This window comes from Mustela nigripes, chromosome 9 (genome assembly GCF_022355385.1).
Source record: "Mustela nigripes isolate SB6536 chromosome 9, MUSNIG.SB6536, whole genome shotgun sequence".
NCBI lineage: Eukaryota > Metazoa > Chordata > Mammalia > Carnivora > Mustelidae > Mustela > Mustela nigripes.
The window spans coordinates 2692721-2718843 of record NC_081565.1 but is presented as its reverse complement, the minus strand read 5'-3'; the positions used below and the strand labels follow the sequence as shown (position 1 = coordinate 2718843).

At 65.9% G+C, this 26123-nt stretch overlaps 1 protein-coding gene and 1 non-coding gene across 12 annotated transcripts; one reads left to right on the top strand and one right to left on the bottom strand.

Moving 5' to 3' along the window:
* The first annotated feature begins 2883 nt into the window (after positions 1-2883).
* Positions 2884-23117, top strand: WDR5 (WD repeat domain 5). 11 transcript variants are annotated; one of them, XM_059410366.1, is made up of 16 exons: positions 3566-3656; positions 4236-4541; positions 5257-5340; positions 7337-7536; positions 8168-8276; positions 8622-8695; positions 9070-9159; positions 9356-9445; positions 9631-9714; positions 13275-13330; positions 16417-16463; positions 18680-18755; positions 19552-19585; positions 19824-19941; positions 20409-20496; positions 21530-23117. In XM_059410366.1, exons 4-16 carry the CDS (start codon positions 7456-7458, stop codon positions 21753-21755), a joined length of 1173 nt encoding a protein of 390 aa, XP_059266349.1. In that variant the 5' UTR covers positions 3566-3656; positions 4236-4541; positions 5257-5340; positions 7337-7455; the 3' UTR covers positions 21756-23117. The 11 variants fall into 11 exon arrangements, with proteins under 11 accessions (XP_059266353.1, XP_059266355.1, XP_059266359.1 ...); XM_059410369.1 differs by lacking the exon at positions 3566-3656 and having other exon boundaries at positions 3888-4541; positions 5257-5344; XM_059410374.1 differs by lacking the exon at positions 3566-3656 and having other exon boundaries at positions 3888-4541; positions 19867-19941; positions 21530-21729.
* A 1431-nt stretch (positions 23118-24548) lies between these two features.
* Positions 24549-24674, bottom strand: LOC132025274 (U6atac minor spliceosomal RNA). Its single transcript, XR_009406529.1, has one exon. It is a non-coding gene; the product is annotated as a U6atac minor spliceosomal RNA (small nuclear RNA).
* Between the last annotated feature and the right edge of the window lie 1449 nt (positions 24675-26123).

Here is a 26123-nt window from a genome sequence, read left to right as displayed (position 1 = left end):
CTTGCGGGAGGTGGGGGGGGTTTGTCTATTTAAAGACCCTGGAGAGAAGGGGAGAGCAGAAAGAAGGGCCACCACCGGGGCTTGGGGGAGCCAGGGAGGGCCTGAGCCCGCGGCAGCTGGCAGGGAGAGCAGCTGGGCACAGACCTTGGACTTTGGCCCTCGGTGTTTCCCGGTGTCAGCTTTTCTATTTCAGGCCGCTGGCTTCTCCATTCGGGGATTCACAGCCAGACTGGGAACCCAGAAAGACGGGCGCTGGGGCCCTGGGGCCACCCTGTGGGCTTCCAGGCCCAGGTGAAGGCCTTACTCCAATGCTCCCGCCTCGTGACCCAGTTGGGGCCCCTGGATCTCATCCCACATTCACAGTCCTGAAGCCCCGGAGACAGTCCAAACATGCCGCCAGGGCTCTCTGCCGGAACGGGCTGGAAAGTGCTCGTTGGGGCGACAAGCAGTAGCCGTCAGCAGAGACGGAGCCCCAGCGGGAAAGCTGCCGGATTACGGGCACTCTGTGGAGGCAGAAGTCGCCCAGGGAAAGGGCGCTGTGGGTCGGTCTGGGGGTCTGGTGCACGGTGTGCAGGGATGGACTGAGGCCAGAAGAGCAGGGTCCAGCCCCAGCTCCATCATTTCCTTGCAATGTGGCCTGGGGCAAGGCAGGAGGCTCGTGGAACCCTCATTTTCCTCCTCCCTAAACATCAGAATAGCTTCCGAGCCCGCCTGGGAAGGCGCAAGACCAGACTGGAAGTCCTCCGTGGAGGCAACGGCGAGGGCACACAGTAGGCGCTCAGGAGAACAGCTGCAGGGAGGGGGTGGGGAGCGGCTGAGTAACTTGGACAAACGGAGACAGCTGGACGTGACAGGGCCACACAGGTGGAACGCTGGCAGCCGCACCGACGTGCCGGAGAAGGACCCAGTAAACCACTGGTGCCTAATACCCGCCCCCCACCCCACGCACAGCTCTGAAAACAGCTCTCCTTTCAGACCTCTGATTTCTGCGGGGCACGGGCTGTCGCCGGAGCTGACTCCTCCCCGCTCTGCTGCGGGTCGGGACCCCTCTCCAACCGGGAGGCTTAGCCCCGGCCGCGGTGGGGAGGGAATCTGCAGACCGGAACAGGTGGGGCCCGGCCCTGGAAGTCGGAGCCGCATTCCAGGGATTCCGGCTCGGCGACCCGCCCAGCCTGGCCCGGGGGCCAGACCGGTCCTCCACACCCACCACCACCTGGAGGGGGCTCCCGGGAGCCCTCCCGGCCCGGAGCGGCGTGGAAGCGGAGGGCAGACGGATGGGGCTGTGGGGACTTGGAAGCAACGGTCGATTAGACTGGAATCCAACAGGAAGGGAAAGCGAACACGCCAGGATTCGTTCCTTGGGACGGTGTTTCCTGCGTCCCTGCTGTGGGCCCTTCCCAGCAGGCTCTGCCGCCCTCGAGGGTTGTCCCCGCTCCCCCGAGCCCAGAGGGTGGGAGACGCTGACGAGGGGCCTAGGGCCGCGGTGCCAGTAGGGACAGAAAGGGGCAGACCACCGGGGCAGCCCTGGGCTGAGCCAGGGGCTCAGCCAGTGACTGGGGACGGTGCCAGCGACTGTCCCCCGGGATGGGGGGGCTTTCATTTCTAAAATGGGAGGACCAGGCCAACCGGGCTCTCTGTCCCCCTTGGGAGAGACACCAGGAAGGGAGCTGAGGAGGGGCGACCAGGCTGCGGTGCTCTGTCGCCGGTGGGAGGGGTGGGGAGTGAGTGAAGGGATGGGACAGGGGGAGGCGCACCGGGGCAAAGGCTGAGGGAGGGAATTTGCCATTAGGACCGGTCCGACCTGCTCGCTCTGGACCTGGGAAAGAGACTGCGGAGGGGAAGGATGATAGCACAGCCAGGACGAGAAACGGTTTCCTGAATACTGGGGTTGGGAGTGGCCATTCTGACTCAGGGTAGCTGAAGACCCACTGGGCCCCCGGGGATGCTGGGCAGAACATGTGTGCGGATGGACCGGGGGCAGGGGCAGGGAGAGAGCCCAAGGAGGGGAAATGGGCACCCAAGTCTCCCAAACCGGCTGCCCCCGGGGTCGTTATCGGGGAAGAGGAATGAACATGGCCCCCACTGACCTGGGCTGGTGGGAGCCTTGGGGTCTCTGGGTAGCGTCAGCAGCTGGAATGGTGACCCAGCAGCAGAGGTGGGCCGTCTAGTGTGGAAGCTGGTGAAGGGCTCCTGGAAGCCCTGGGTCCTGGGCATCCCCTTGTCCCTCAACTTCCAGAACCCTCCCTCATCAATTGCCATCAGAATCCAAAGCTCTGGGCTTGGCATCAGAGGACTAGTGCTTTCCTGCCCCCCATACCCGGGAGCACACAGCGTTCCTGCTGCCTCCCCGTGGAGCCCTCCTGGGTTTGGCAGACTCCGCTCCCTCGCCGGGAAAAGGAGTAAAGGCCCCCCCTTCACAGCCTCGTTGTGACGGTGCGACAGAGAACACGTGAACACACGCAACACGCCGAGCAGAGAACAAGACCCCCGGTGCGCCCCCCTCTGCCTCTCAGTGCCACCTGCCGTGAGCGCCCTGCCGTGCCTGGTGGAGGGCCCCGGGCACGTGCGGAAGGTGCCCAGACAGGTCTGAGCTCTGCTTGATGAGACAGCCTTGAGAAACACTGTCTTTATAAAAACTGCTCATGGAAACAGGTTCATTTACCAACTAGCTCCCGTTGGCCAAAGCACAGTTAATGTTCTGGAAAAAACGATCTCCAGAACGTTCTCCCCTCTCCGCAGTTTTCACCCTCTCTTCCATTTCTAACTGCGATTTTTCTGAGCCGAGCCGACCACATCTCGGAAGGGATATAAATGGATTTAAGACTTCGCCAATAAAGCCAATCACCTGCTTTTGCTAAATTGCTTTATCTGCTGTGTTCTCGGGTTGTGCTGTTTCAGGGATGGCCGCCAGGATGGGTTGCAACAGCACTTAACGGGGCTTCCTCATTTTCACAGGAAGGATCGGTCTCCCAGGGAGAGAGGAGGGGAACCGGGTCTGAGTTCTGAGTTCTGGGTACCAAACCTTACCCAGCTCTGCCGGGAGGGTTGGAGGTATTTTTGATTTGGGGCCGGGACCTGGGGCGCACAGATCAGGGGTGTTGCTAGGCTAGAGGGGGGAGTCTGGTAAACTCCGCCAGCACACGCTGGATTTGGACTTGAGAGCAATGGGGAGCTGGCTCTGAGTGCTATCGGGGCGGGGGAGGTGACAGATCCAGCACTGGGGGTTTTATTCTGACTGAGCTTCCGGAAGGTTCGGAAAAGACCCCTTGGGAGACAAAACCTGGGGCCAGGATGGAGAGAAATGGATGGCTGAGCCCCCCCAGGCGTTGATGGAGGGGAGACACGATGGGCTCCGACGCTGGCCCAGGTGGCCAGGAGGAGGGCAGTGTCCTTCACCCCGCGCTGGTTCCGTTAACCGCCGAAACAAAGGCGGCCCGGGGTGGCGAGGCTCCGAGGCACGGAGATCCACGCGGAGCTGGGCCAGGGCCAGAGAGCGGGCCCGGCGTCCTCCTCGGGCTCCCCTCAGCTCCCGTGTCCGAGTCCGGGACAACCGCGCGCCCTGCTCCCCGAGCATTGCCCGTCGAGGGCGTCCTTCCGTGCGCGGGGCTCCTGGGGCGCCTTCGGGGTCCCGTCTTGCCCTGGAGATGGTTCCGCAGGTCGGGTCGCGGCCGCGGAGTGGGCGGACCGGGACCACAGCCGGACCGGGTGTGCGCGGCGGCCGAGAACGCGCGGGCCCCCAGATCCCCGTTCGGCCGAGCCCTCCCCTCTGGGCCGCCCCTTCCTCATCTGGACTGGCGGGGACACACGTCAGCGACCCGCCTGGCCGACCGCAGAGCGGCGGGTCCCAGACCAGGCTCTCTGCGGAGCGGGGGTGGGGGGGGGGGGTGGGGGGGGGCCTGAGGGCGGGAGAGTCGGCCCTGCGGCGGGGGAGTCGGCCCTGCGAGGGCCGCACAAGCCTGCGGCTCAGGGAGCGCCCCGGGTCCCTGCCGGCCGAGGTGCCAGGCCTGCGTGGGGGTCGAGCCCGCGCGGACCGCCGCCGGCAGCTGCGTGCGCCCGGGGAAGGGGAGCGGCGGCCCCGGAGCGAGGGTCCCACAGGAGCGCCAGGGACCTGCCGCCCGTCGACTCCCAGGGGCGAGCCCGGCTGCTTCCTGGGGCGCCGCTGCCGGCCGAGCTGGGCGGGGAGCTTTCGAGGGGCGCCCGGCCCTTCCCCGAGGTGTCAATACTTCCGTTTTTAGAAAGTGCGCGAGACGGACCGACGCCCGCCGACGCAGAGGTTACCGCTCCGCAGGGGAAAGCGCGCTCCGCAAGCCGTCCCTTTAAGGCGTTGGGCCCGCCCGAGGCTTTCTGCCCCTCGCCGCTCCCCGTAGTGCCCCTCCGAGAGGCTGGCTTTGTGCGCTCGCCCCGCCCTGCCGCCGCCCCGCCTCTCGCGCACGCGCACTGCCGGCGCCCCCCCGCGCCGCCTCGTCCATCTCGGCCCCGCTCCCGCCCAGGCGGCGGCGACGCGACGCCCCGAGCGCCCGCCCCGCCGCCGCGGCCGGCAGGTAAGCGGGGCCGCCAGCCTGGGGACTGCACCCGGGGTGCGGGCGGGAGCCGACGCTGGCTGCCGCCCCCGGGCCGCCCCGTCGCCGCACGTGTTCCGGCGGGCCAGGCCCAGGTCCCGGCCCAGCGCCGCCAGGGCCCTCCCGGTGCAGGCGCCCCGCGCCCCCACCGCCTGCCTTCCGGGTGCCCCCTCTGCGCCCCTCGTCCGCGCCCGGCCGCGGCCCCGTCCCCGTACTCGGGTCCCGGGCCCCCTCCCCGAACATCCCCCCACGACCGCCCTGCGGGTCCCGGGGACCCCCCAGCGCCCACCCGTGCGGCCGCTCCCCCGCCGCCCCTCCCCCAGCGGCCAGCTGACAAGCCCTCAGCCCGGGGGCTGTGACTTCCCTCCGCAGCCCGCGCGCATCTCCCCCTTGCTCTCCGCTGCTGCTCCGAAGACCGACCCCAGACCCCGGCTGGCGCTGGCCTGGCGCGCGACCCGTCCGCTCTCCTCTCCTGCAGAAACGCCCCTACCCCGACCTGCTGCCCGCCCTCCGCCCAGCCCGCCAGGCCCCGTGTCTCCCCGAGAAGCGGGCTCCCCAGGTGCGGGGCGCCCTCACGCAGCGAGAGCCCCGGCTCCTGCCCTCGCGCCCGCTCCACCTCCAGTCTGGTGTGCCAGAGCCATTTTGGGGGGTGGCAGAGTCGCTCCCTGCAGCCTTCTCATCCCGGCTTCCCTCCCAGGTCCGTTCACCAGGCCCTTCAGACACCCTGGCAGGTGCTGCGCCGGTCGCTGCCTCTGAGGTTGGCCCGCCCCCCAGAAGGCAGGTAGGTAAGGTCGGGTAGAAGCTGGAGGCAGAACAGGTGGGGCGTCGGCATTGCCCCCTCTCTTGGTCTGGCCACCTGCGCGTCAGGTGACCTCACCTGGGGCCCAGTGTCTGGCGGTGGGCCAGGAGTCTGCATCTGAGAAGCAGTGCCCCGGGAGCAGTCAGGTTTGGGAGGCTGGGGGGTGGGTGGTCAGGCTCACCTGGGTGAGAGACCCATGACTGCAGACTGCAGACGGGGGAGGTGGCATGTGGTCTGGAGGCCACACACGTGTTCCCGCAGCACAGCTGCCTTCCCGGTCGTGGACTCCCCGTGGAGCCGGTGACCTGCTACCCCGACGCCTCCCCAGAGTGTTGATGGAAGATGCAAGGCTTTTTCCCCTCTTAAGTGGAAACGGGGCGGGGGGCGGGGTGCGTTGAGTCAAGAAATTGTCTTCTTTGCAATCCCCCTGATTTTTCACATGTTCGTGTTTTGCTAGCCCAAGGGACCGCAGATTGGGTTTGAGCTGGGAGGGAGGGGTTTGACCCCTTCTCTGGGAGATTGTTGTGTTCCCGGGTCCTCACCTGAGGGCAGGGAGTCACAGCTCACCTCCCGGTGGGTCTCAGTTTTTGTGTTAAAAGGAGCAGGTCTGCCCCGTGGACCCAGGGAAGCCTCTTCTGTTCCCAGGGCCCTTCTCCCCCACCCCTCCCTCGGCTCCTCCGGTACCTTCTTCAGATGCTGGGTTTGGTGAAGTCTTTCCGGGCTGACCTCTTTGCTCCCTGCTTGTCCACCCCACCATGGGGAAGGCAGCTCGGGTTAGCTGGCACGGCCAGGTTGCACGAGATTGAATCACCAAGCAGCTAGCACTTACTGGGCGCCAGCTTCCTGCCGGCAGGTCCAACCCTGGGTGCAATGATGCGACCTGCCCCTCCCCCGCTCCAGTACTGGGGGCTCTGGGTGCAGCACCGTCCACCCTGGGGTGGGAGCCCTTGCTGCGGGTGGCCAGCCGGGGCCACATCTGTTGTGCTCTGCACGGCTGGGTCGTGTTGTCCTTTCTCTCCCCTCCCGTTGGATAAAGATTTCGGGACATGTTCTTTTTCGACGGCTTCCATTTTGCCTCGGTGCGACAGGGAGTCGCGCACGAGCTTTCCGTGTGGGGCGCCACGCTAGCATTTACACCGCAAACTCATCCACTGAACGGCGCTGCGCTGCCGGGAATCGGATGGGAGCTGGATGGCCAGCGACGTCTGTGAGCACGCCCTGCGGCTCCCCCCGTTTCAGAGTCCCCAGGTGTGCTTCTAGGAGGCGCAGCCAGGTTCTGGAACCCTGGGCTCCCGCACCGCCGGCAGCTCCCCTTGTCACGCCTAAACCTAATTGAGCCGCGGTCTCCCCTCCTGCGGCGCGAGCTGGGCTTCGGGGCTCCGCAGCAGGCACGCTGGCCCCGGTTCTCACTTCCCGGCTGTGTCTTGCCATCGGCTCGCTGGGGACAGGGCGCCTTTTGAGCTGCGGGGGTTCTGGAGGCAGCCTTGTGTCTGCGCCTGGCGGCAGGGAAGGCCCCCCGGGGGGCCCAGTCCACTGGGGCATCTGTTTTCAAACATGGCGGCTAAGCACCGTGGCATCACTTGTGAGCGTTGGACGAGTTCCCAAATTTCTACACCCCGGAGCTCAGTCTCCTGCAGTTTGGGTTGGTTTGGCTTTTTTTTTCTTTTTTTTTTTTTTCGACATTTCAAGGGCCCTTTGAAGGAAATTGCGTTTTGTTTGCCTCGACGGTGCTACATTCTCCAGCCGAGGATAACAGTAGGGAGCACGTTGAAGGTGGGGCCAGGGATTCTGTGGACAAGAGGGGCCCGGGCCTGCTGTCTCAGCTGTGCGGAGGGTGAGGGCGAGTTGGGCCCACGGAGGGAGAGGCTCCTCGTTGGCAGCGGCGTGTCTGCTGCAGGGCCCAGCAAGGTGGGCAGGGGTTTTTCATCTTTTTTTCTGGGAAGTAACTTGTAAAATTTGGTTTGTTTATTGGCCTCAGTCCCCCGCTGTAGGTTTCGTTAGCAGACAGTTCTTTGCACTCGGGGACCTTCGGTGGAGCTGTGAACTCCGCTTCCCGCGCCTCCCCGCCCGTCCCCCTGCCCGGTGGGCTTTAGAGCCATGGCAACGGAGGAGAAGAAGCCAGAGACGGAGGCCGCCAGAGCACAGCCCACCCCTTCCTCCTCGGCCACGCAGAGCAAGGCACGTCCCTGAGGGCTGTGGGGGAACCGCGGGGGGTGCCCAGGCCGCACACTCCCCGGAGAGGCTGCTTCTCAGACTCTGCGTTTTCAGTCATCGACCGCACGCCTAACCAGTGCCTGTTCACGTGCCGAGGCCCAGGCCTGTCCCCTGCGGAGGGGCTTTATCTCCAACAAAGGTCCCTGGTCCTGATTGTGAGATCCTCTGTGGGACCCAGAGAGCCTCCCGTGAAGCCCCCTCCCAGGCCCCACAGGTCTGGTGCCCAGGCAGGTTTGCCAACCCCCTTGGTGGACACCAGGCCGCACACACAGGCCTCTGAGCGAGGCTGTGACCTTCAGGCTGTGCTTGCTGCACGTGGTGCTGCAGACGGCGCTTCCGGTCGTGTTGGGGGTGGTGAGGCCTTGAGGGGCCTCCGTGCTGAGCCCCTGTTGGAGCAGGGGCCCTGAGGAGGGGCTGCAGGAGGAGCAGGGCTGTGGAGGGGGGATAGCCCCGATGTAAACCCGTCCAGCTTGGACGGCAACTTCAGAGAGCATAGCTGGCGCCTGGAGTGTGCATTTGGGGCTCAGGAGGTGGGTCTGAGCCGGAAGCCAGCACCGTGGTTACTGCTCCATAACTGCCACTGTCTCTTCGACAGCCGACCCCCGTGAAACCCAACTATGCTCTCAAGTTCACCCTGGCCGGCCACACGAAAGCCGTGTCTTCCGTGAAATTCAGCCCGAACGGGGAGTGGCTGGCAAGTTCGTGTATGTATCACCAGGGTGTGAGCTCCTGTCAGAGGCCGTCTGAACTGCCCCTGGAAGCCGGGGACAGAGGGAGGACTTGCTTCCTAACACTGCTGCGGGGGCACTGCAGCCAGCTGTGTGCCCCTCGCCCTAACTGGGGACCTTTGCCATTCTGAACTGACGGGCCTGGGGGCGAGGGGAAGGGGTGGACGGCCTGTGCCTGAGCGCTGGTGGTCCCCTGTGCGTGGAGCCTGCTCACAGGGGTTCCTGAGGGATTCACACTGTTCCCAGGGCTCTCACGGGAATCCCCCATGTTGTACTCAGGATGACTGAAGTACCCAGTTCTTCTGTCTTCCTTTCTTTTAGCTGCTGATAAACTCATTAAAATTTGGGGAGCATATGATGGAAAATTTGAGAAAACCATATCTGGTCACAAGCTGGTAGGTATGAGCCCTGCACGCTGAGGCTGGCCACGGGCCGCTGTAGGCCTCCCGGTGTGGGAGGGCAGGGCCCATCCCTGGGCTCTTCCGGTGGGGCTCTAACCTCCCCATCCCCGCCCCCAGCCCCCAGTTATTTGTTTGCTTCTTGTTTTTTAAGCAAATGCTTTTGACCTTCCCAGACAAGTTTCTGCCAGACTGCAGAGAGCACACTTCTCCTTGGGGGACCGTGTAGTGTCCGTCTGTGTGGTCCGGGTAGCTTGAGGGTCTGGATGGTGGAGCGATACGCTTCCGTGTCATTGGACGGACGATCTGCCCTTTGCTGGTTTGCCGTGTCTGTCCCGTGGAGGTCGTAGCTCTGTGTTTTCGCTCCCCAGGGCATATCGGATGTGGCCTGGTCGTCAGATTCCAACCTCCTCGTTTCTGCCTCAGACGATAAAACCCTAAAGATCTGGGACGTGAGCTCGGTAAGCCTCTGCGGGTGCCGCTCCTGGCCGAGCCTGTGCTTGGACGAGGGGCATGTCGTGGGAGTCGGAGGGCAGTCTGGGGACCAGCTGGGCACGGGCGGCCCCGCTTGGGGGGAGATGTGCCTTTGGGCCCCTGTGGGCTTGGTGTTGAAATAACCACTGGGGAGTAACTTAGTCTGACAATACTTGGTTTTAGGGCAAGTGTCTGAAAACCCTGAAGGGCCACAGTAACTACGTCTTCTGCTGTAACTTCAACCCCCAGTCCAACCTCATTGTCTCGGGCTCCGTAAGTGCGGTGCCTCGGGGTGTGGGGGGCCGGGGGCCTGGGAGTTGAGCCTTGAGTCTTCTCTGCTGTGCTGGGGAGCGAAGGGGGCAGTGGTGGCAGGTCTTGGGTTCCAGAGGACCAGGCATCCCCCCGCCACCCCCCCCCCCCCACCATGGAAGGGCCTTAACCTTTTCCTTTGTCTTCAGTTTGATGAGAGTGTGAGGATATGGGACGTGAAAACAGGGAAGTGCCTCAAGACTTTGCCTGCGCACTCGGACCCGGTGTCAGCGGTAAGTCCCAACGGGCCCTGCATTCCGCGCGCAGGACCGGGTGATGGCGGGGGAGGGGGCACGGGGGACCCTGAGAGAGGCCTCCCGGTCCTGGACCCCTGAAAGCACAGGTGGGCGAGGGGCCCGTTGTGGTGTCCCCGAGCCGAGTCCTATGGCCCGGGTAGGACGGCCGGGCTTGGAAGAGGGCCAGGCATCGGGCAGTGTGGCCCCAGAGACAGGAGTCTGGAGTGGAGCGGGCTTTGGTCCTGGGGTGGCGGCGGATGGGGTCGGGATGACCTAGCTGAGGCGGAGAGCCCAGGGAGGGTGGCTCCACGCGTGTTCTGTGTGCGCTCTGCGGCTTGCCTGGGGCACGCGCCCGCCGTGTGTGCCACGAGCGTGCGGGGTTAGAGGACCCGTTGGATTGCAAACCTCACTGCTTGAGTGGCCAGGAGACTCCTCTCTGTCAGCAGAGAGCCTAGACTCGTTTCTTAGCCAAGTTTGCCTTTTTTTGGAAAGGGGAAGGAATCCTGTAAACAGCTTATTTTTACTGAGCAGATGGTCCTTTTCACTTTCTGAAATCGTGTAGGTGCGTGATTTTAAGCATTTTCAGCCTTGGAAGGGCTTTTTTGCCCAGCCGAGACCATTTGCAGAGCCGGATGTGTCGAGGACACGTATCGCACGCTGGTTGCCGCGGCCTCGAGGGGCCCTCGCCGCCCAGAATCCCCGCCCGCACTTAGGGCTCCGAGGAAGGCCGTGCGCTGTGGGGACGGGCCTGGTCCGCCTGGTGCTCTGCCCTCCGCGGGGGACTCCCAGTCCAAGGAGAGCATGGCAGCGGCGTGGGCTGGCTCCGGGAAGTGAGCCAGAGGAAGGCCGGGAGGCGCTGGCCTGCGAGTTGGGGGGTAGGGGGTGCGTTGCGGGTCGGACTCTTAGCCTGAGCAGTGGCAGGGTTTGTCCAGTGTTTGTCTCCTACGGAAGTGAAATGTCCTTTTAAGAAAGGCAAACAGGTGAAGCGAGGAGAGAGTGACTCCCACACCCGCGCCGCTCAGCGCACTGCTAGTAGCCGGTCTCCCCTCCGAGGAGCCCTGGTTTTTATTTTTTTTTAATATTTTATTTATTTATTTGACAGACAGAGATCATAGATAGGCAGAGAGACAGGCATAGAGAGAAAGGGGAAGCAGGCTCCCTGCTGAGCAGAGAGCCTGACGTGGGGCTCGATCCCAGGACCCTGAGGTCATGACCTGGGTGAAGGCAGAGGCTTAACCCACTGAGCCACCCAGGGACCCTGGAGCCCTGGTTTTATGTGTCCTCCGCTGTCTGTCCTCTGAGTGGCGGGGCGCTCCACAGCTGCTGTGCGTCCCCGTGGGATGGTTTCTCGGGCACCCGTGGTGTCTGTCCCCGGGCTCCTGAGGCACACCTGGCTTTCCAGCAGGAAGGCTCACGGCTCGGACTCTGCTGGCGGCCCCGTCCCCGCCCCTCCTCCTGCCCGGGTCTGGCCCCGTCCGCTCTTGTCCGGACTCCTGTCCACTTGCCTCATCCTGTGGCCCTCGCCGCAGCCGCATGGCCTGTGGCTTTTCCTTGTCGTCACCCCGCTTCCTGCTTCGCTGCTTCCGCGGGAGCTCCCTTCTGCCCGCTGTTTGCCCCCACGGAGCTCCGAGTGTCTGTCATCCGATTACGGACTCGGCAGCCCCGTTAGGGTCCGACTTCTTGCCTTTGTCGAGGCTTCATAGTGCTTCCGTTCCGGGTGTGGGGGTGGGCCGGGAGGCCCCGTTGCTGTTTGCACCGGAGTGTCGCTGGCAGGGAGAAGCCAAGCCGCGAGGTCCCGATGCGTTTGGGAACAAGGCAGAGCACAAGGTTGCCATGGTAGCTTCTGGGGACCCGTGTCCACTTGTCAGTGTCTGGTGCAGTGGGCCGTGATAGAAGGTTTTGCAAATCCGGAGAAGGGGACGAGCGTGGTCGGAGAGATGGCGGCGAGTTCGACGGTCGCCTCGAGGGGCTGGCGCGGGTGGTCGTGGGTAGGTAGCGGGCCTGCGAGCCCGTCCTGCCAAGACCACCAGTAGGGAGGGACGGACATGAAAGAGCCTCTCGAGTATGTCCTGGATTGCACGTGGGGCCCAGCAGTCCGGCCGGAGGCCGCCAGTCGGACGGCCGGTGGCACAGCCTGTGAAGTGCCAGGAGCCCGGATGGAGATGTGCTGGGGGCATGAGGTGCTCTGGGCGCTCAGTGCCTTCGACGGGTCCGTGAGATGGAAGGGAGTCAGGAGTGGCTCGTGGGTGACTTCAACACCGGCCACATGGTGGGTGGTACCAGAGAGACTTTGGGTTAAATAAAGCCAAGTTCATCCCACTTGTTAGCGTGGTGCCGTAGCTGCTAGAGAATCGTCCTTGTGGCGGACGGCGCCCCGGGAGTCTAGAGCCTGGCTTCTCTGTGTCTCCTGGCCCATGTCGCCTGCATCTGCCAAGAGTGCGGCCGCGGTGCGACTCAGGGCCCCGCGCTCAGTGCAGCCAGCTCTCAGGTGCTCCTGGGCATATGGCTTGGCCCCTGGGGACGTCCAGCAGAGTCTGGAAACAGCGTGGCCATCACAGCCACGGGCAGCCGGCATCTCGTGAGTTAGGTGCGCTTTGGCCACACGGGCAGCCCTGAGGCCAAGAGCCCCGAGCCCCGAGGAGAGACAGGGCCAGCTGGGCAGTGGCGCTGGGGCGGACCAGCAGGCGGCCACGGCCCCGCCCCCACCCCGTGCCCCTTGGTCTCACGTGGGAAATGAGCCGCGGGTGGCAGGGAGCGAGGCGGTGTCTGCGAGGTGCTGGTGGTCACGGAGAGGCTCGCCCTGGATGACGTGGGCCCGTCATCCGGGTCTCCGAGTAGAAGTGGTGGAAGTGGGCGTAGGACTCGCCTGGCATCGCGGCTCCTTCGCTCCCGCTGGGTCCCGGGAAAGCAGGGAAGGCGCACAGAGACGGTTTAGCTGCGAGACCGGGGCTCGTCGGCCGCGGAGGTGTGTGTGGCGATGGGGCCGCGGGGGCTGGGCGTTGAGGTGACGGAAGGTGCGGTCTGCGGGGGCCGGTCGCGCGGGGGGCTTCTTCCGGTGGTCACCCAGCAAGTGACTTGTTCTCTCCTGGTTTTTCTTTATTTAACGTGAGGTCAGGCGAGATGGTTTCGGCCAGGTCGCCCCGGTCAGACACCTCCGCGCCGCCAGTCAGCGCATGCCCGCCCGCACGGGCTCTCCAGGCCCGGCCTCTTCTCTTCTCCCCGCGGCCTGGTCCCTTGGGCGCGTTTGTTCCGTTTCGAGAGCACGTTCTGTAGTACATGATTCTGCTTCTCAAGATGTGTTTGGACTCAGTTTTCCTCCTAAATTCAGTCCTCTGTCGTGAAACAAAGGGCCTGTTGCTTGAGACACCCAGTAAAAGTCACTCCGACGGTGTCGCTCGAGGGTCCGTCAGCATCGGCAGGAAGCCGCAGGCCCCGTCGCGTCCAGTGCTGGCGCGCGGGGCGTGTCTGTCGGGGGCGCCCGTGCGCGGGACGGCACTCGGGATGCAGTCTGCCTTGGCCACTTGGCAGTAAGTGTCTTCTCCCCGCTCTGTTCCTAGGTTCATTTTAATCGGGACGGATCCTTGATAGTGTCAAGTAGCTACGACGGGCTCTGGTAAGTGAGGACGTTCTCGTCCATTCTCAGCGTGCGTTTGTTGAAGGGTGGTCTTCTGGCCTCTGGGGACAGCCACGAACACGGGGCAGGGGTCTGCTGTCGTGCGCTGCGGCAGGCGGACGGACGTGGGGCCGGAGGGGACCGCTGGCGCAGAGAGGCCGGGGGCGCTCCGGCTCCAGAGTCCGCTCCTTGTGGGCGCAGGGGCGTGCGGGCTCCGGAGCGGCCTTGCGTCCCGCGGGGGATGTGGCGTGGAAATGCCACCACAGGGGGACACGGTTCCCCATGGAACGTCCAGTGTGGCCTGAGTGAATACCGCTGGTGCGGCTCGGGGCTCGTCAGCTGAGTGCTGAGGGCTCTGTCAGAGGCACGAGAGAAAGTGTCGAAGTCCACGTCCGCCGACGTCGGCAGACACTGGGCCGGGGCCACGCGAGGAGGCTGGGCCTGCGGGGGGCCGCCTCCTGCCCATCCCACGCGCTCCCCGGGAGGAGGCCGGTGGGCAGTGGCCAGCGGCTGCAGGATGCCCCGAGAAGAGCTTCCCGATGACAAGGGAGAGTGAAAGCGCGGCTAGAATTCGTCCGTGTTTAGCAAACCGGAAACGAGAAAGAGGAAACGGGGAACGGAAAGCATCCGGTGAAAACGCCACAGAGGGGGCGGCTGCGCCGGGCGTCACGGTGGCAGCTGGACGCCCTCGCGGCAGGCTGTCACCTTGCCCGGGAAACCTCCTGCCTCTTGTTCTCCAGAAGCAGAGCAGAGGGATGGCGAGGGGTTGAAGCCGACGGGGGCGAGCGGCGTCGGTGGGCAGAGGGCAGTTGGGTGCGAGTCACTGGGGCTTCCGGACGGAGCGTCCCCCGAGGGGAGAGACGCAGAGTGAGCCGCGCACAGCTGGCGGGAGGGGCCTGTGCGCTCCCGCCAGCACGCGGGGCCTGGGGCCGTGAGGGCCACGAGGCAGCAGGTGTCGCTCCTAGACGTCGGCTAGAGCGTGTCCGGGGCCCGGCGGACCCGAGCGACCCCATGGCTGTGTGTTGGCTGCGTTGGCAGCCTGTGCTGTGTCCCGCGAGCCTGAGTGATCTGGGGGTTGTCTGGACGGGCTCTGCAGACCTTCTAGAGAGGAGGGAGAGAGAGACCCGTGAGAAGGCTGTGTCCTTACTGAGGCCGGCCCGGTCTTTAAGGCTTAGGAGCTCCGGTAAGGAAGTGGGGAGGATGAGCAGGGCGGCGGCGGGGAGGAAGCGGGCAGCAGGGCACGTCTGGCGAGCTCCTGGTCGCTGCGGAAGGTCTGCGCGCGGCCTGGGAACTCCACTGGAGCTGGGCCGGATCCCGCACACCTGACGCAGGGAAGCTGTTCCGGGGACCACAGAACAAGGAGGGGCCCTGACCGACGCACCCGGTGGGGCTGGCGTGACCCTCCGCCCCAAGCCCTGCAGCGAGTCTGGAAAGAGACCCAGGCTTCGCTGGGGAATATGGGTGTCGGAATTCCAGAGGAGCCGCCCGCAGGCTGGGCCCAGCAGCGACCCCGGGGTTTCTCAAACACTGACAGGGTTGTCATGGTGTGATTGACATCCGGAAGTCTGTAATCTGGTGAATGGTGTCTGTGATGTGTCACCGGCAGAGTCCAGACAGGCGCTTGCGAGGACCTGGCAGCCACCCCCGATGGAGATTCGAGTGGAGGACGCTGGTGGGGCAGACTGGTCACCTCACCGTCACGCGTTGAACCCGTGTCCAGTTAAATCGGGAGCACACCAGGCCCCTCTGCCCCTCATTTCATGGTGTTGGGAGCTCCTGGTTAACGGGATAGAGCTTTCTCTCTTCCAGAGGGTCTGTGTTTCGAGTTAGGAGCCGTGGACACGACGGTTGACCAGCACGGACTTTAGCCTCCCGGCCGCGCCGTCCCCACTCGGCAGGAGGGGAGCCGAGGCAGCTGAGCTCGCTGGTGGTCCTCCCAGCGCGGGTGGGTGGGTGGCAGCCAGGATCTGTGCCCACGCGGGCTCTGTGCCCCAGCTCCGAACCGCTGGGCCCTGCTGGTGACAAAGTGAGACTGAGGCGGACGGCCTTCCTTGGTCCCGGGCACGAGTGGTTCGCAGGGGAGCAGGGCAGCGGCAGGGAGGTGCGGGAACTCCGGATGCGCCTAGCGGGGGAGGGGACGAGGACGTGGAGCAAGTGTGACTGGAGGACAGGAAGCAGTGAGCTGGGGCTTGTGAACACGTCCCTGGGGGGACCCGCCCCTGCCTGGCAGATGGGGCAGTTCCACAGAGGGGGCCCCCCACAGCCTTTCTGCAGTGAGAGGGTGCGGACTGCGGGCCTGGAGGGCACGCCGTGGAGCTGGTGCCGGGAGGGTGAGGAGGACTGGAGGCCGGGGGGGTTGCTGTGGCCTGGGCAGCAAATCCGAGGCTTGGGCCCTCCACCCAGCCCTGACGTGTGCTGCTGCAGGACACGACACAGTGCCCTGTGCCGGGGTCCCTCCCAGAAGAGGGGCGTGGTGGGGCAGGCAGAGCGCAGCCAGGGCCAACCCTGCGCCCACCCCCAGGCCCCCCGCGGTCAGGGAGTCAGCAGCGCAGAAGCGTCCCCCGTGGCCAGCGATGCGGGATTCCGGGCCAGGATGTCCCCTGGCCGGGGTAGGCAGGTGCAGGGTCCCCCTGTGAGCTGGTGTCCCCGCTGCTGGGCCTGTGGCGCAGACGGCCAGGCACTAATGCGCATCTGCTGCTGAAGCCATGTCCGTGTGGACGGAGGTCACCGACACGCCGGAACTGGCACGTCTGTCTTGGGCAGCAGCTCCTTGAATACATTCTCTTGCTCCTGAACTAGAGGGACGTCCAGAAAATCCGTATGGTACTGTGGTTCTGTGGAAACAAGCTGGAGTGTTTGTGCCAGAAAACAGGCGGGGCTCCCAGCGCCTCCTCCCTGCCCTCCGTCCCCATCACGGTGGCCAGGCCCCTGTGGGGGGCGTGAGGGCTGCTGCTGAAGGAGCAGCCGGGAGCTGAGACACGCCTCACCGGGCTTTCGTCTCCACGTCCGTGTTCGCTGGGAGCCCACGTGCCTCGAGTGGCTCCTGTCTTGCTTTGTAAGAACTTGCTGCTGTTTTTGCGTTGCAGTCGGATCTGGGACACCGCCTCGGGCCAGTGCTTGAAGACTCTGATCGGTGAGTCCCCCCGGCATGGGCTCTCTGGTGGGGTGTCCCTCCCAGCGGCGGTCGCTGTCCCCTCCTCCATCACGTGGGGTTTCTGGGCAGACGTGCACAGATGCAGACGTGCTGTCTGCGGTCAGCCCTTACTCGGGACTGCCCGGCCGTGTCCTCAGCCCCATGAGCCCCTCAGACCCTCTGCCTGCACTTGGCGGACCCTTGGTGGGGGCGCTGCTTGCATCACTCCTTGAGCACACGTGACGAAGCCCCAGCCCTGAAGTGAACCCCGTCTGCTGGTGTGTCACGGACACTGGGGTCTCTGCAGACGGACGGGGGTCGGTCATGGAAAGGCAGGTGTTTGTGTGGCCAGAGGGTGGGTGCTGAGCCTGTGGAGGGCCCCGAGCCCCTGAAAGCGATGGGGAGGCAGCCCTGGGTTTTGAGAATCCGCCTGGAGGGTCCCGCAGTTTCAGGTCAGGTGTGAAACAGGGTATCTGGTAGAGCTCTGGGTGGGCCGGGGCGGGGGGGGGGGGGGGGCTACGCCCTGTCCAGGAGGTGGCGCCTCTGAGGCTCCGCAGCCTTCCCTTGGGCCTCGGGGACACATGTGGCTTTATACGTTGGCTGGGGCCACCTGGGGCCGCCACAGCAAAGCACCCCAGCTTGGGCGACTTACCTAAGATTTATCCCCGCGTCCTGGACGCTGGCTTCCGAGACCCAGGCGTGGGCAGGCCTGGTTTCTCCCGCGGCCTCTGCTCGACTTCCCCGCCGTGCCTTCCCGTGGTCGTCTCGTGTGCGCGCAACCCCCGGCGTCCAGTTTTACTCTCTCGTACGGACGCTGCTCACACTGGAGCAGGGTCTCTGTAGCAGCCGCATTTTAACCGGGTCTGCCCCTTGCGAGGCCTTTGTCCATAAGGAGCTGAGCTGCTGGTGTTGGGGCTCCGACATGAGGAGTCGGGGAGGGGTGCTGTCAGCCCAGTGGTGGCCTTTGTGCGGTTTTTGCTTCATGAGTCCACACTTCTGGTGAAGTGACATATGCCGAGTCCGTGGCCTCTGTCCCCAGAGGCCGCCCCAGCCCCTGCGGGAGCTGCCCGCCGCTTGCTGTGTCCAGCGCCGTGGATGTTAACACGCATCTCGCGGCCTCCCACCTCGCAGCCGGGCAGGAAGCGGAGGCCTGGAGGGGCTTGTTAGCTCACTCCAGGCTGGCAGCCGGCAGGTACCCGCGCCAGTCCTCGACCCCCGCAGCGTCCCCGGGAGGGAGGCAGTGCGAAGCCGTGTTCCAGCCTGTTTGTAAAGTCAGGTCTAGGGGGTTAGAACTTCGCGGACCCTGCGACACTTTGGTCCTGGAGCTTGGGTTGGAAACACCAGCACTACCTCCCCTATCGGAGTTGGGGGCCTGCCTTCCTGGTGTGGCCTCTGTGCCCCGAGGAGGGCCCTCTGGCCTCACGCCTTCTCATGTGCCTTTGCAGTGTCTGGGACGTGTCAGAGGGAGCAGCGGCCCCCGGCGTGCGGTGGCCAGGTCCCTCGAGGTGGTAACGCGGCTGCCGCGCCCCTGCTGCGGCACCAGGGTGCACGGCCCTGGTTCTGTCCTTCTCACCTGGGGGGAAACGCGCTCCTCCCGATGTGAGGGTCACAGGGCTGTCACGCGGCTGCACATGCTGGCCTCGCCCTGGGCAGCCCCTGGCGGTGGCTCTTAGCGAATTCCTGGGCCACCCGGGGTGAGCTTTCAGACCCGGGTGTAGAAGCCAGGGTGCAGTGTCGTGCCAGCAGGGTTGTTTCTAGACGGACTTCGCAGACCTTTTGCTTTAATTAGGCAGCAGAGAACATCTGAGCTGCTTCACCCGAGTCCTTTTTTCCTCAGCGGTGATACTTTCTCAGTCCGGTGAGGCGTTTGCAGACCGTTTCACATGGGGAAACTGACCCCATGTTGGCGGAAGGCCAGGCACCCCGAGTTTGACTGGCCACAGGCCCTTTGTTCCTAAGCCCTCGTGGCAGAGGGGGTGGTCGGGCCCCCGTCAGGGACCCAAGAAACATCGAGGAGAACCGGCCGTGCCAGGGACGGGCGAAGGGAGGTGTGCTGGGCTCCTTGGGGACCCGTTCTAGGTGGCGGTGTGGGCACCGGTGGCAGCGTCCGCACTCGGATGGCCCCGTGTGGTGGTGGGAGGCTGTTCTCTCCGCCCCTCCCCTGCGCGCAGGCCCAGCGCTCCTCCCATCAGCCCGGCTCTGTGCTTCCCACGCAGATGACGACAACCCGCCTGTGTCCTTTGTGAAGTTCTCTCCCAACGGCAAGTACATCCTGGCCGCGACCTTGGACAAGTAAGTGCCACCGCCGCCCATGGGGTGGGGGGGACGTCACTCCTACCAGGGTCAACACTGGTAAACTGAGCGGTTTAAGTCCTGTGCGTGCGTGGGCCGCGCTTCCGGTGGGTGTAGGCTTCCGGGATGCAGGCGCCCTGCTGGGGGCCCGGTCTCCAGGCGGAGGAAGGATTTGGGGTCCAGGTTTCTTGGTGGCCACCATGTGGCCAGGGCAGCTCCTCCTGCCGGCCCCCCGTCTGCAGGAGTGGGGGCAGGGGCGGCCTCGGAGCAGCTCCGGCTCTGCCTGTGAGCCGCTGGGTTTCACCCCAGCAAACTCTGGTGCTGGTTTTGCCCCCTCTGGGCAGGCCTTCAGGCTTTGGCTGCCCCGTGTGCACTTCGGGGGTCTCTGGGGACCCGCACCTGGCCCCGAAGCGTGCCAGAGGGCCCCGCGGCTGGCGCTTGTCGGCGGCCTCGGGAAGAGCGAATTCCCGCCCAGGGAGAGGGGCTGGTTTGTGGCCGTGAGATCTGGTCTGGACGTTTTTGGAAGCTCCCCTCTCGCTCTCGTGGCGGGAGCGAGCCACGGGCTGATTCCCGGAGCGCCCAGCAGCCTCTTCGTAGCAGCAGAGCCGTGTGGGGTTCGCACACTGTGCTCAGACGCGTCAGAGGACGTGCCCGCTGAGGGGCCCCCGCGCGTGCCAGGGGTGGGGCTCGGCCCTTGGCTTTGCTCCACACGTGTGCACGTGGGGGCGGGGGCGGGCACACAGTGGGGGCGGGGACTCTCGGGATGCAGGTGACTCACCCCCTCTCTGCCTTCCAGCACGCTGAAGCTCTGGGACTACAGCAAAGGGAAGGTGAGTGCTGGGGCAGGGCCGAGCCGGGGTCCGAAGCAAGAGGGGCTCCCAGAGCTGCCCCCGTTGGGTCGGTGTGGGGCGTGTCTGTCAGAATGGGGAGTCCGCAGCTCGCTAGGCCGCCGGGGAAAGCTTCCGCCCCATGGTGAGGCGCTGAGGGTGTGTGGGGTGCTCTCAGGGCCAAGGTTAGTCGGCTGTGAAATGCCTGCCCTCCAGACGCCCAGAATCGTCCACGGTGCAGGGAAACGGGGACCCAGTGGACATGACCGCCCCTGCCTTTGCAGTGCCTGAAGACGTACACCGGCCACAAGAACGAGAAATACTGCATTTTTGCCAATTTCTCAGTCACTGGAGGGAAGGTAGGTCTTCTGCGGGCTAAGGAGCTCCTCACCCTCCAGCTGTCCCTTCTGAGCGGTGACCCCATCACAGGTTGGCTTGTGTGTCTGGGCCGTTCCTCTGTGCCCACAGCAGGGTGCCCGTCCCCGGGCTGCTCGTCTTCTCCCTGGTGGCGGCCGAGGGCGCAGCGTTGTCTCCGCGAGGCTCTGCTGCCCAGCCCGGGGCCTTATTCACGCGCTCGCCCAGCTGGGACGTGACTTGAGTGGGTGGTGGCGTTCGGCAGAACTGGATGTGACCTTGAGAGAGTGGCGATTCGAGGAAACGATTTCGGTCCCAGCGGGCTCTGATGGCTGAGCGCGGCGGCCTTGCGGCAGTGCGGGGAGGGGGAGCGTCAGGGCGGGTGTGGGTGGGTGTGGACGTGCGGGGAGAGGGCCTCCTGCTCACGAGCCTGCTCTGACCGGGCCTTCCTCGTCCGTCTTCCTGTTCGCAGTGGATCGTGTCTGGTTCCGAGGACAACCTGGTGTACATCTGGAACCTGCAGACCAAGGAGATCGTACAGAAATTACAGGGCCACACAGGTGAGCGTGGGGCCCTGGGCCGGCCGCACACCCACGTCTACACAGCCAGGGTGCGTGGTCATGCCGTCTGCTTCTCGTCTTCCTCGGCCTCCTCGTGGCCCAGGGGATGCTCCTTGTTCCGGAGCGGCTGGCAGGTGGCTTTGTCCGAGCTCCTGTCTGGCCAGGGCCAGGTCCGGCTTTAACGTCTCTTCATGGCCATCTCCCTGGCCTCAAAGTCCATGTAGGCTCCGTGTGCGGACGTGGTCCGTGTGTGTCCCGCGTCGAGACCGGCGTGGGTCCGAGGACGTCCACCGTGGGCTAGAGGCTCTGTTGTTCTCAGGGTTCTGACCCACTTCTCTGGGGGCCTGTGCTTCTGCACTAAGGGCCGCCTGTGTTGGCACCTCTGTCCCCTGGAGGCTGCCCCTACCCTGCCTACTCTTGGGGAGGCCGATCGTCGGGTCCTTTGAGTGCGCTGCTCCCTCCCTTACAGCCACCTCCACCCCCTGGGGACACAGCCTCGACCTACAGGTCAGACGCCACATGGCGTAATCTGCTCACGTAAATAGCTCCGTGGAAGCAGCCCCGGCCTCGGTTGCTGCCAGCCCCCCACCACTTCGTAGCTGCTCGGGAGGTGGGGGCTTCCTGGTGGAGGCAGAGCCTGCCCTGGGGAGTGTGCCTGGGCCCAGCAGCGGGGGGGTGTGGCGGGAGCATGGGCTCTGGTCCCCGTGAGCGCGGCAGGTTGTCTACACTTCGAGACCCGTGCTGCTCTCTAACCACTGGGGCCCGCTGCGCTGGGTGCTGGGCCGGGCTCCCGACGCAGGCCCTGCTGGTGCTCCTGCTGCCCCCCGTGCTCGCGGAGGCTGCCGCGTCGTGCACCTGCCACCTTCCCAGCGCCGCGGCCGTCGCTGTGCTCCTGCTCCCCGGTGTGGGCACACGGTGCTGGCCCCGAGTGTGGGCGGTCATGGCGGGGGCCCTGGGGGCGGTGGGAGCGCGACCCTGGGGCGGCAGAGCCCGTCTGCAGCAGGTGCCGACGTGGCTGCGGTCTCGGTTGCAGACGTGGTGATCTCGACGGCGTGCCATCCGACGGAGAACATCATCGCCTCGGCGGCCCTGGAGAACGACAAGACCATCAAGCTGTGGAAGAGCGACTGCTAGACGCCGGGCGCTGTCGGCGCTGCGGGCGGTCAGGACGGTGGCCGGCGGCCCGGCGCCTTGTCTGGAAGGGCGCCCCTGCGTCTGGGCCTGGGGGTCGGGAGGGGCCCGGATTCGGCCGCCTCTGAGGACGGTGTGGCGGGGAGGGGGGTGCGGGGGGGGCTCCCACCAGAAGGTTCTCGAAGTTGCTGGTGGCATTTCCTGCCGATCCCGCTCTCACTGTCGGGGGAAGTTTCTAGTCCGTATTGTGTTCAAACAAGAGTCAACAAGAATTTTTAATTTTTTATTACAGAGAGTGAAGTTCACTTTATCATGAGTTGTGTTTTTTTCCAGTAAACGTTCTGTACCTTCTTCGGTATCTAACCCCCCAGTGCAAGCGCTGTGAGCCCCGCGGCCGGCCCCCTTGTCTGTTCATAGACGCCCCGTGACGCGGTCCGCGGTCACTGGTTCCTGCTGTAGTCGTGCCCAGTGTGTTTCGGTCTTTCTGGAAAACGCAGAACACTGTAAGGTTATTTCCGTGTAAAAACCCTTTGTGTGTGGGAGTTCGTGGTCCCTGTGCCGACAGCCTGGCGTCGCGCTCGTAGCTCCCGCGTCCCCCGGCTGGCAGCCTTGGTAACAACGGGGCGTGTTGGCGCCGCCGTGCCGGCCTTCTCCCGCCGAGCCCCGGTGCCCTTGGACCGTTTTGAAAAAGTCTCCGAGGTGGCAGGAAGTTGAGGATGCCTGCAGGAAGGACTCGGCTCTTCCTGTAGGTCAGTCGTGCATCGGGTCTGGGGACACCCTGGGGACATGCAGCTGGAGAGGAGCTAGCCACCCGGCCGTGTCCTGCCCAGCGCTGCTGCGGCCCAGTGTGGGCTGCGGAAGGCCCCGGTTCGGGCCCAGTGCCCATCTGGGGACCTGCAGGCTTGCTAGGGGCCTTGGGGCCGGCAGTTGGGTGCTGCCTGGTCCGGCATGTGTTGTGGGAATCTGCGGTGGTATGGCTGCTGGTGACCGTGCTGGGATCGCCAGGCCTTGGGCCCAGTCTGTGGCCCAGCCCCCCTCTTCTGCCAGCACTTGGTGGCTGAGGCTCGGGCCCTGCCAGTCTGGGGTCAGCAGATGGAGCTGCGCCCGCCCTGCCTTTCCTGAGCCCTGCATCCTGGGGCTGTCCTCGGCGGGCTTCGGGACCCGCTCCAGGAGCTGCTGCCCCGGGGTGGTGCCGAGCATTCCAGTAGAAGGCGTGCGGGACCCAGCCCCGCTTCCTTGTTTCCCGGCCTCTCCCGCAGGTGGGCTGCTGCGTGCAGTGACAGACGGTCAGCGCGGGGGCCTGGGGGCTGCTTTGCCATGTGTTTTGTAGGAAGCCTGAAGGGGTTAGGCCCAGCCCTAGGAGCAGAGCGTGTGGACGCGAGCGCTGTGCCGTTGGATATAGTTTATTTTTTCTACGTTTGAATTCTCTGTTGTAGATTTGTGTACAAATACATTCTCTCTTTTAAAAATAAAAATTTTCCTGTCTTGTACATTTGTCCAGTAAGACTTTCTCCCCTTCCCGAATGTTGAATGTGCGGCTGTTTCCGAGGTCGGGGGAGGGCGGGTCACCGCCTGGGAAAGCTGGGGTTTCTTGCTGAGAAAGTCACTGCTTGTGCTCGTTGTTGACCGGGTCACACACAGGGAGGAGCGCAGAGCCCCGGTCCGCGACGGCCGGCGTTGGGGGACGGTCTTCCGTGTGGTCACCCCGAGGAGGAACCCCAGTGGGCACCGTTGGAAGCTCGCGCGCAGTCCTGCTGTCTCTGCCGGTCACTCCGAGAGAGCGAGCGTGGACGCGGGCAGAGGGGAGACTCGCACGCAGGCGCCCACTGGGCGCAGGGCCCGCGGGGGCGCGCAGTCCGCACCCCGCGATCGTGGCCCGCGCGAGGCCGACCAGCGACCCGCGCAGGCGGCCCTGACAGCCGAGGTCAACGCGACTCCCAGCCCCGAGGTCGAGCGGCTCTGGGGCGCCCGCGGGCTCCGCTCAGCCAGTCCGCACCGGTCCGGCTCCACGGCGGGTCCCGTGTCCTGCCTCGCTGGAGGCCCCCGGCACGCCTCCGTCCTTCGGTCGGCACCGGACGCCCCGACGCCGCGCTCCTCCCGGCAGCTCCGTGTCCGCGGACGCGTGCACGTGCCCCCGCGACCCCGGGCACGCGCGGCGCGTGTTTGCGCGTGCACGCGCGCCCGGGCTCCGCGCGGGGGTCCACAGGGGCCTCGGCCGAGCTCCGGAACCCGCGGGCCGGGCCGGTTCCCTCCCGCGGCGCGGCCGGAAGCCCCGTGTCCCGCGGCTCCCGGGTCGGGGCTGCGGACCGGGGCGGCCCCGGGTCCCCGTCGGCGGGAACTGGGGGCCGCGGGCCGGCGGGTCCGGGACCCCGCACCGGGAGGGCCGGCGGGGACACGGCCCCGTGCGGCCGCCCCGGGGGTCCCTGCGGCCCGCGGTCCTGCTCCGAGCGGGCGGCGGCTGTGCGCCCCGGGCCGGCACGGGCGCGAGGGCCTCGAGGGCCTCGCCGGGGCTCGGGCAGGGCCCGCAGGGGGAGGGCAGGCGCGGCCGCCGGACCCTGCCGGGGCGCAGGCGGGGCAGAGCGGGCAGCCGGGGCCGGGGGCTGCGTGCGCCCCGGGAGCACCCGCGTCCCGCCGACCCCCAGACGCACCGCGAAGGTCGTAGCTCCTGCCCCGGGACAGCGGCCGCCGGTGCTCGGCTGACCGGGCTCCCTGCGCGGCGGCTGCGGGGCGCCGGGTCGGGGACCCCCTCGTGCTCCCAGCAGGGCCTCGGGGTGGGGGGCCACGGGGGAGCGCGGGGCGAGCAGGGGTCGCGGCGGCCCCGGTCCCCCGCCGGCGGGCCCCGCGGGCCGACCCCCTCCCCCGCGGCTGGGACCCCCCCCCATCTCCTGCCGGCCCCGCCCCCCGCCCCCCGCCCCCCGCCCCAAAAACGTTGGTTAGATGCCACGAAGTAGGTGGCAATGCCTTAACCGTATGCGTGTTGTCAGGCCCGAGGGCCTCTTCCATCCTTGTCAAGGGGAGTGCTAACCTTCTCTCCTTTCATACAACACGCTGCCCGCCGCGGCGCGCGCGCCTTTTATACTGCCGGACCCGCGCCGCCTTTCGCTTGCGGCGACTGCGGTGGCCGCGGGGCTGGGCCTGCCGGCAGGAGGCACCCCTCCGGACACCTGCCCGCGGCGCGGAGGCGCCACGGTTCGCACACGATCGCCCCCATCCCCGCGGTTGTGACCGCGCGTGGAAAAACTCGCCATTCCCGGCCCTAATGTATTCATAAAACTAGCCAATCAGAGGCTGGGAGGAACACGCGGACGTCCCCAGCGTCCTCCAGGAAACGAGATTCCCCCGGAAACAAAACAGGACTCGCGCGCGCTTCCGGCAGCGACACGCCTCGCGGACGGTCGGGCAGAGGCGCGGAACTTCCTGCGGAAATGACAGTGGTTTAGAGCGAATCAGAGGACGCGGAACGGAGACCAGCTCCACGGACTTCCGGACGCAGGCCAGCGCTTGGAACTGTGGGTTCTGGAGGCGGGGGCAGGGGCGGGAGGGAGCGGGCGAGCGGCCTGCGCATGCTCGGAGCCCTCTTTGCGCGGCTTAGCGCGTGCTCCGTGGCCGCGGTGTACCGTCCGGGGGCCGCGGGTTCGAGCCTCGGAGCGGGCGCTCTGCGCCCCGCGGGCCTCCTAGTCTCCGACCCGCCCTTTCCTCGCGGCTTGAAGATTCAAGCCCCGGTGCTCCCGGCCTCCCTGTCCCCAGGCCCCTGCCCCGCGTCTCGGGCGTGTACGCGTGCTGGGTGCGTGCGCACGTGTGCGGTCAGTGAACCCGCGTGCGCACGTGTGGCTGCAAATGTGGGGGTGCACGTGTGGGCAGCGACTGTGAGCACGTGTGCGGCGGGTGTGAGCACGTGTGCAGCGGGTGTGAGCACGTGTGCATTGTGTGTGCACGTGTGCATTGTGTTTGCACATGTGCGTGCACGCGTGCGCGGTGAGCGAGTGTAAGCACGTGTGCAGCGGGTGTGAGCACGTGTGCATTGCGTGTGCGCGGTGAGCGAGTGTGAACGCGCGTGCTCCCGTGCGCAGGTGTGCGCGCTCACTCCGCACGCAGGTGCCCCGGTGCGCCCACAGGCCTGCGTCTGTGCACGTGGGTGTGTCTCCGGCGCGGGCGCCCCCAGGCAGGCGCTGGCTCGGGCGCTGTGGGCCGGCCGGGGTGGCACGTCTCTGTGCTGCTCTGGACACCCCCGCACCCCCCCGGCTGCACCGGGAAGCTCAGAAAAGGTCTAATCGTTAGAAAAAGCGAAACATTGCTGGTTCAGGCAGTTCTTCGTTTTCCCGAGGCTCTCGGTCTGGAGCCCTGGCCCGTAGCTGCGGAGTGGGGGGCAGTCCGCGGGAGAGGTGCGCGGGTGGGGTGCGGGGGGTGGGGGTGGGGTGGGGCCCACCCTGCGGGCCAGAGGCCAGCGTCCCTGCACCTGCGGGCTGATGAGTTGGGGCGAACCCCTTGTTACAGAC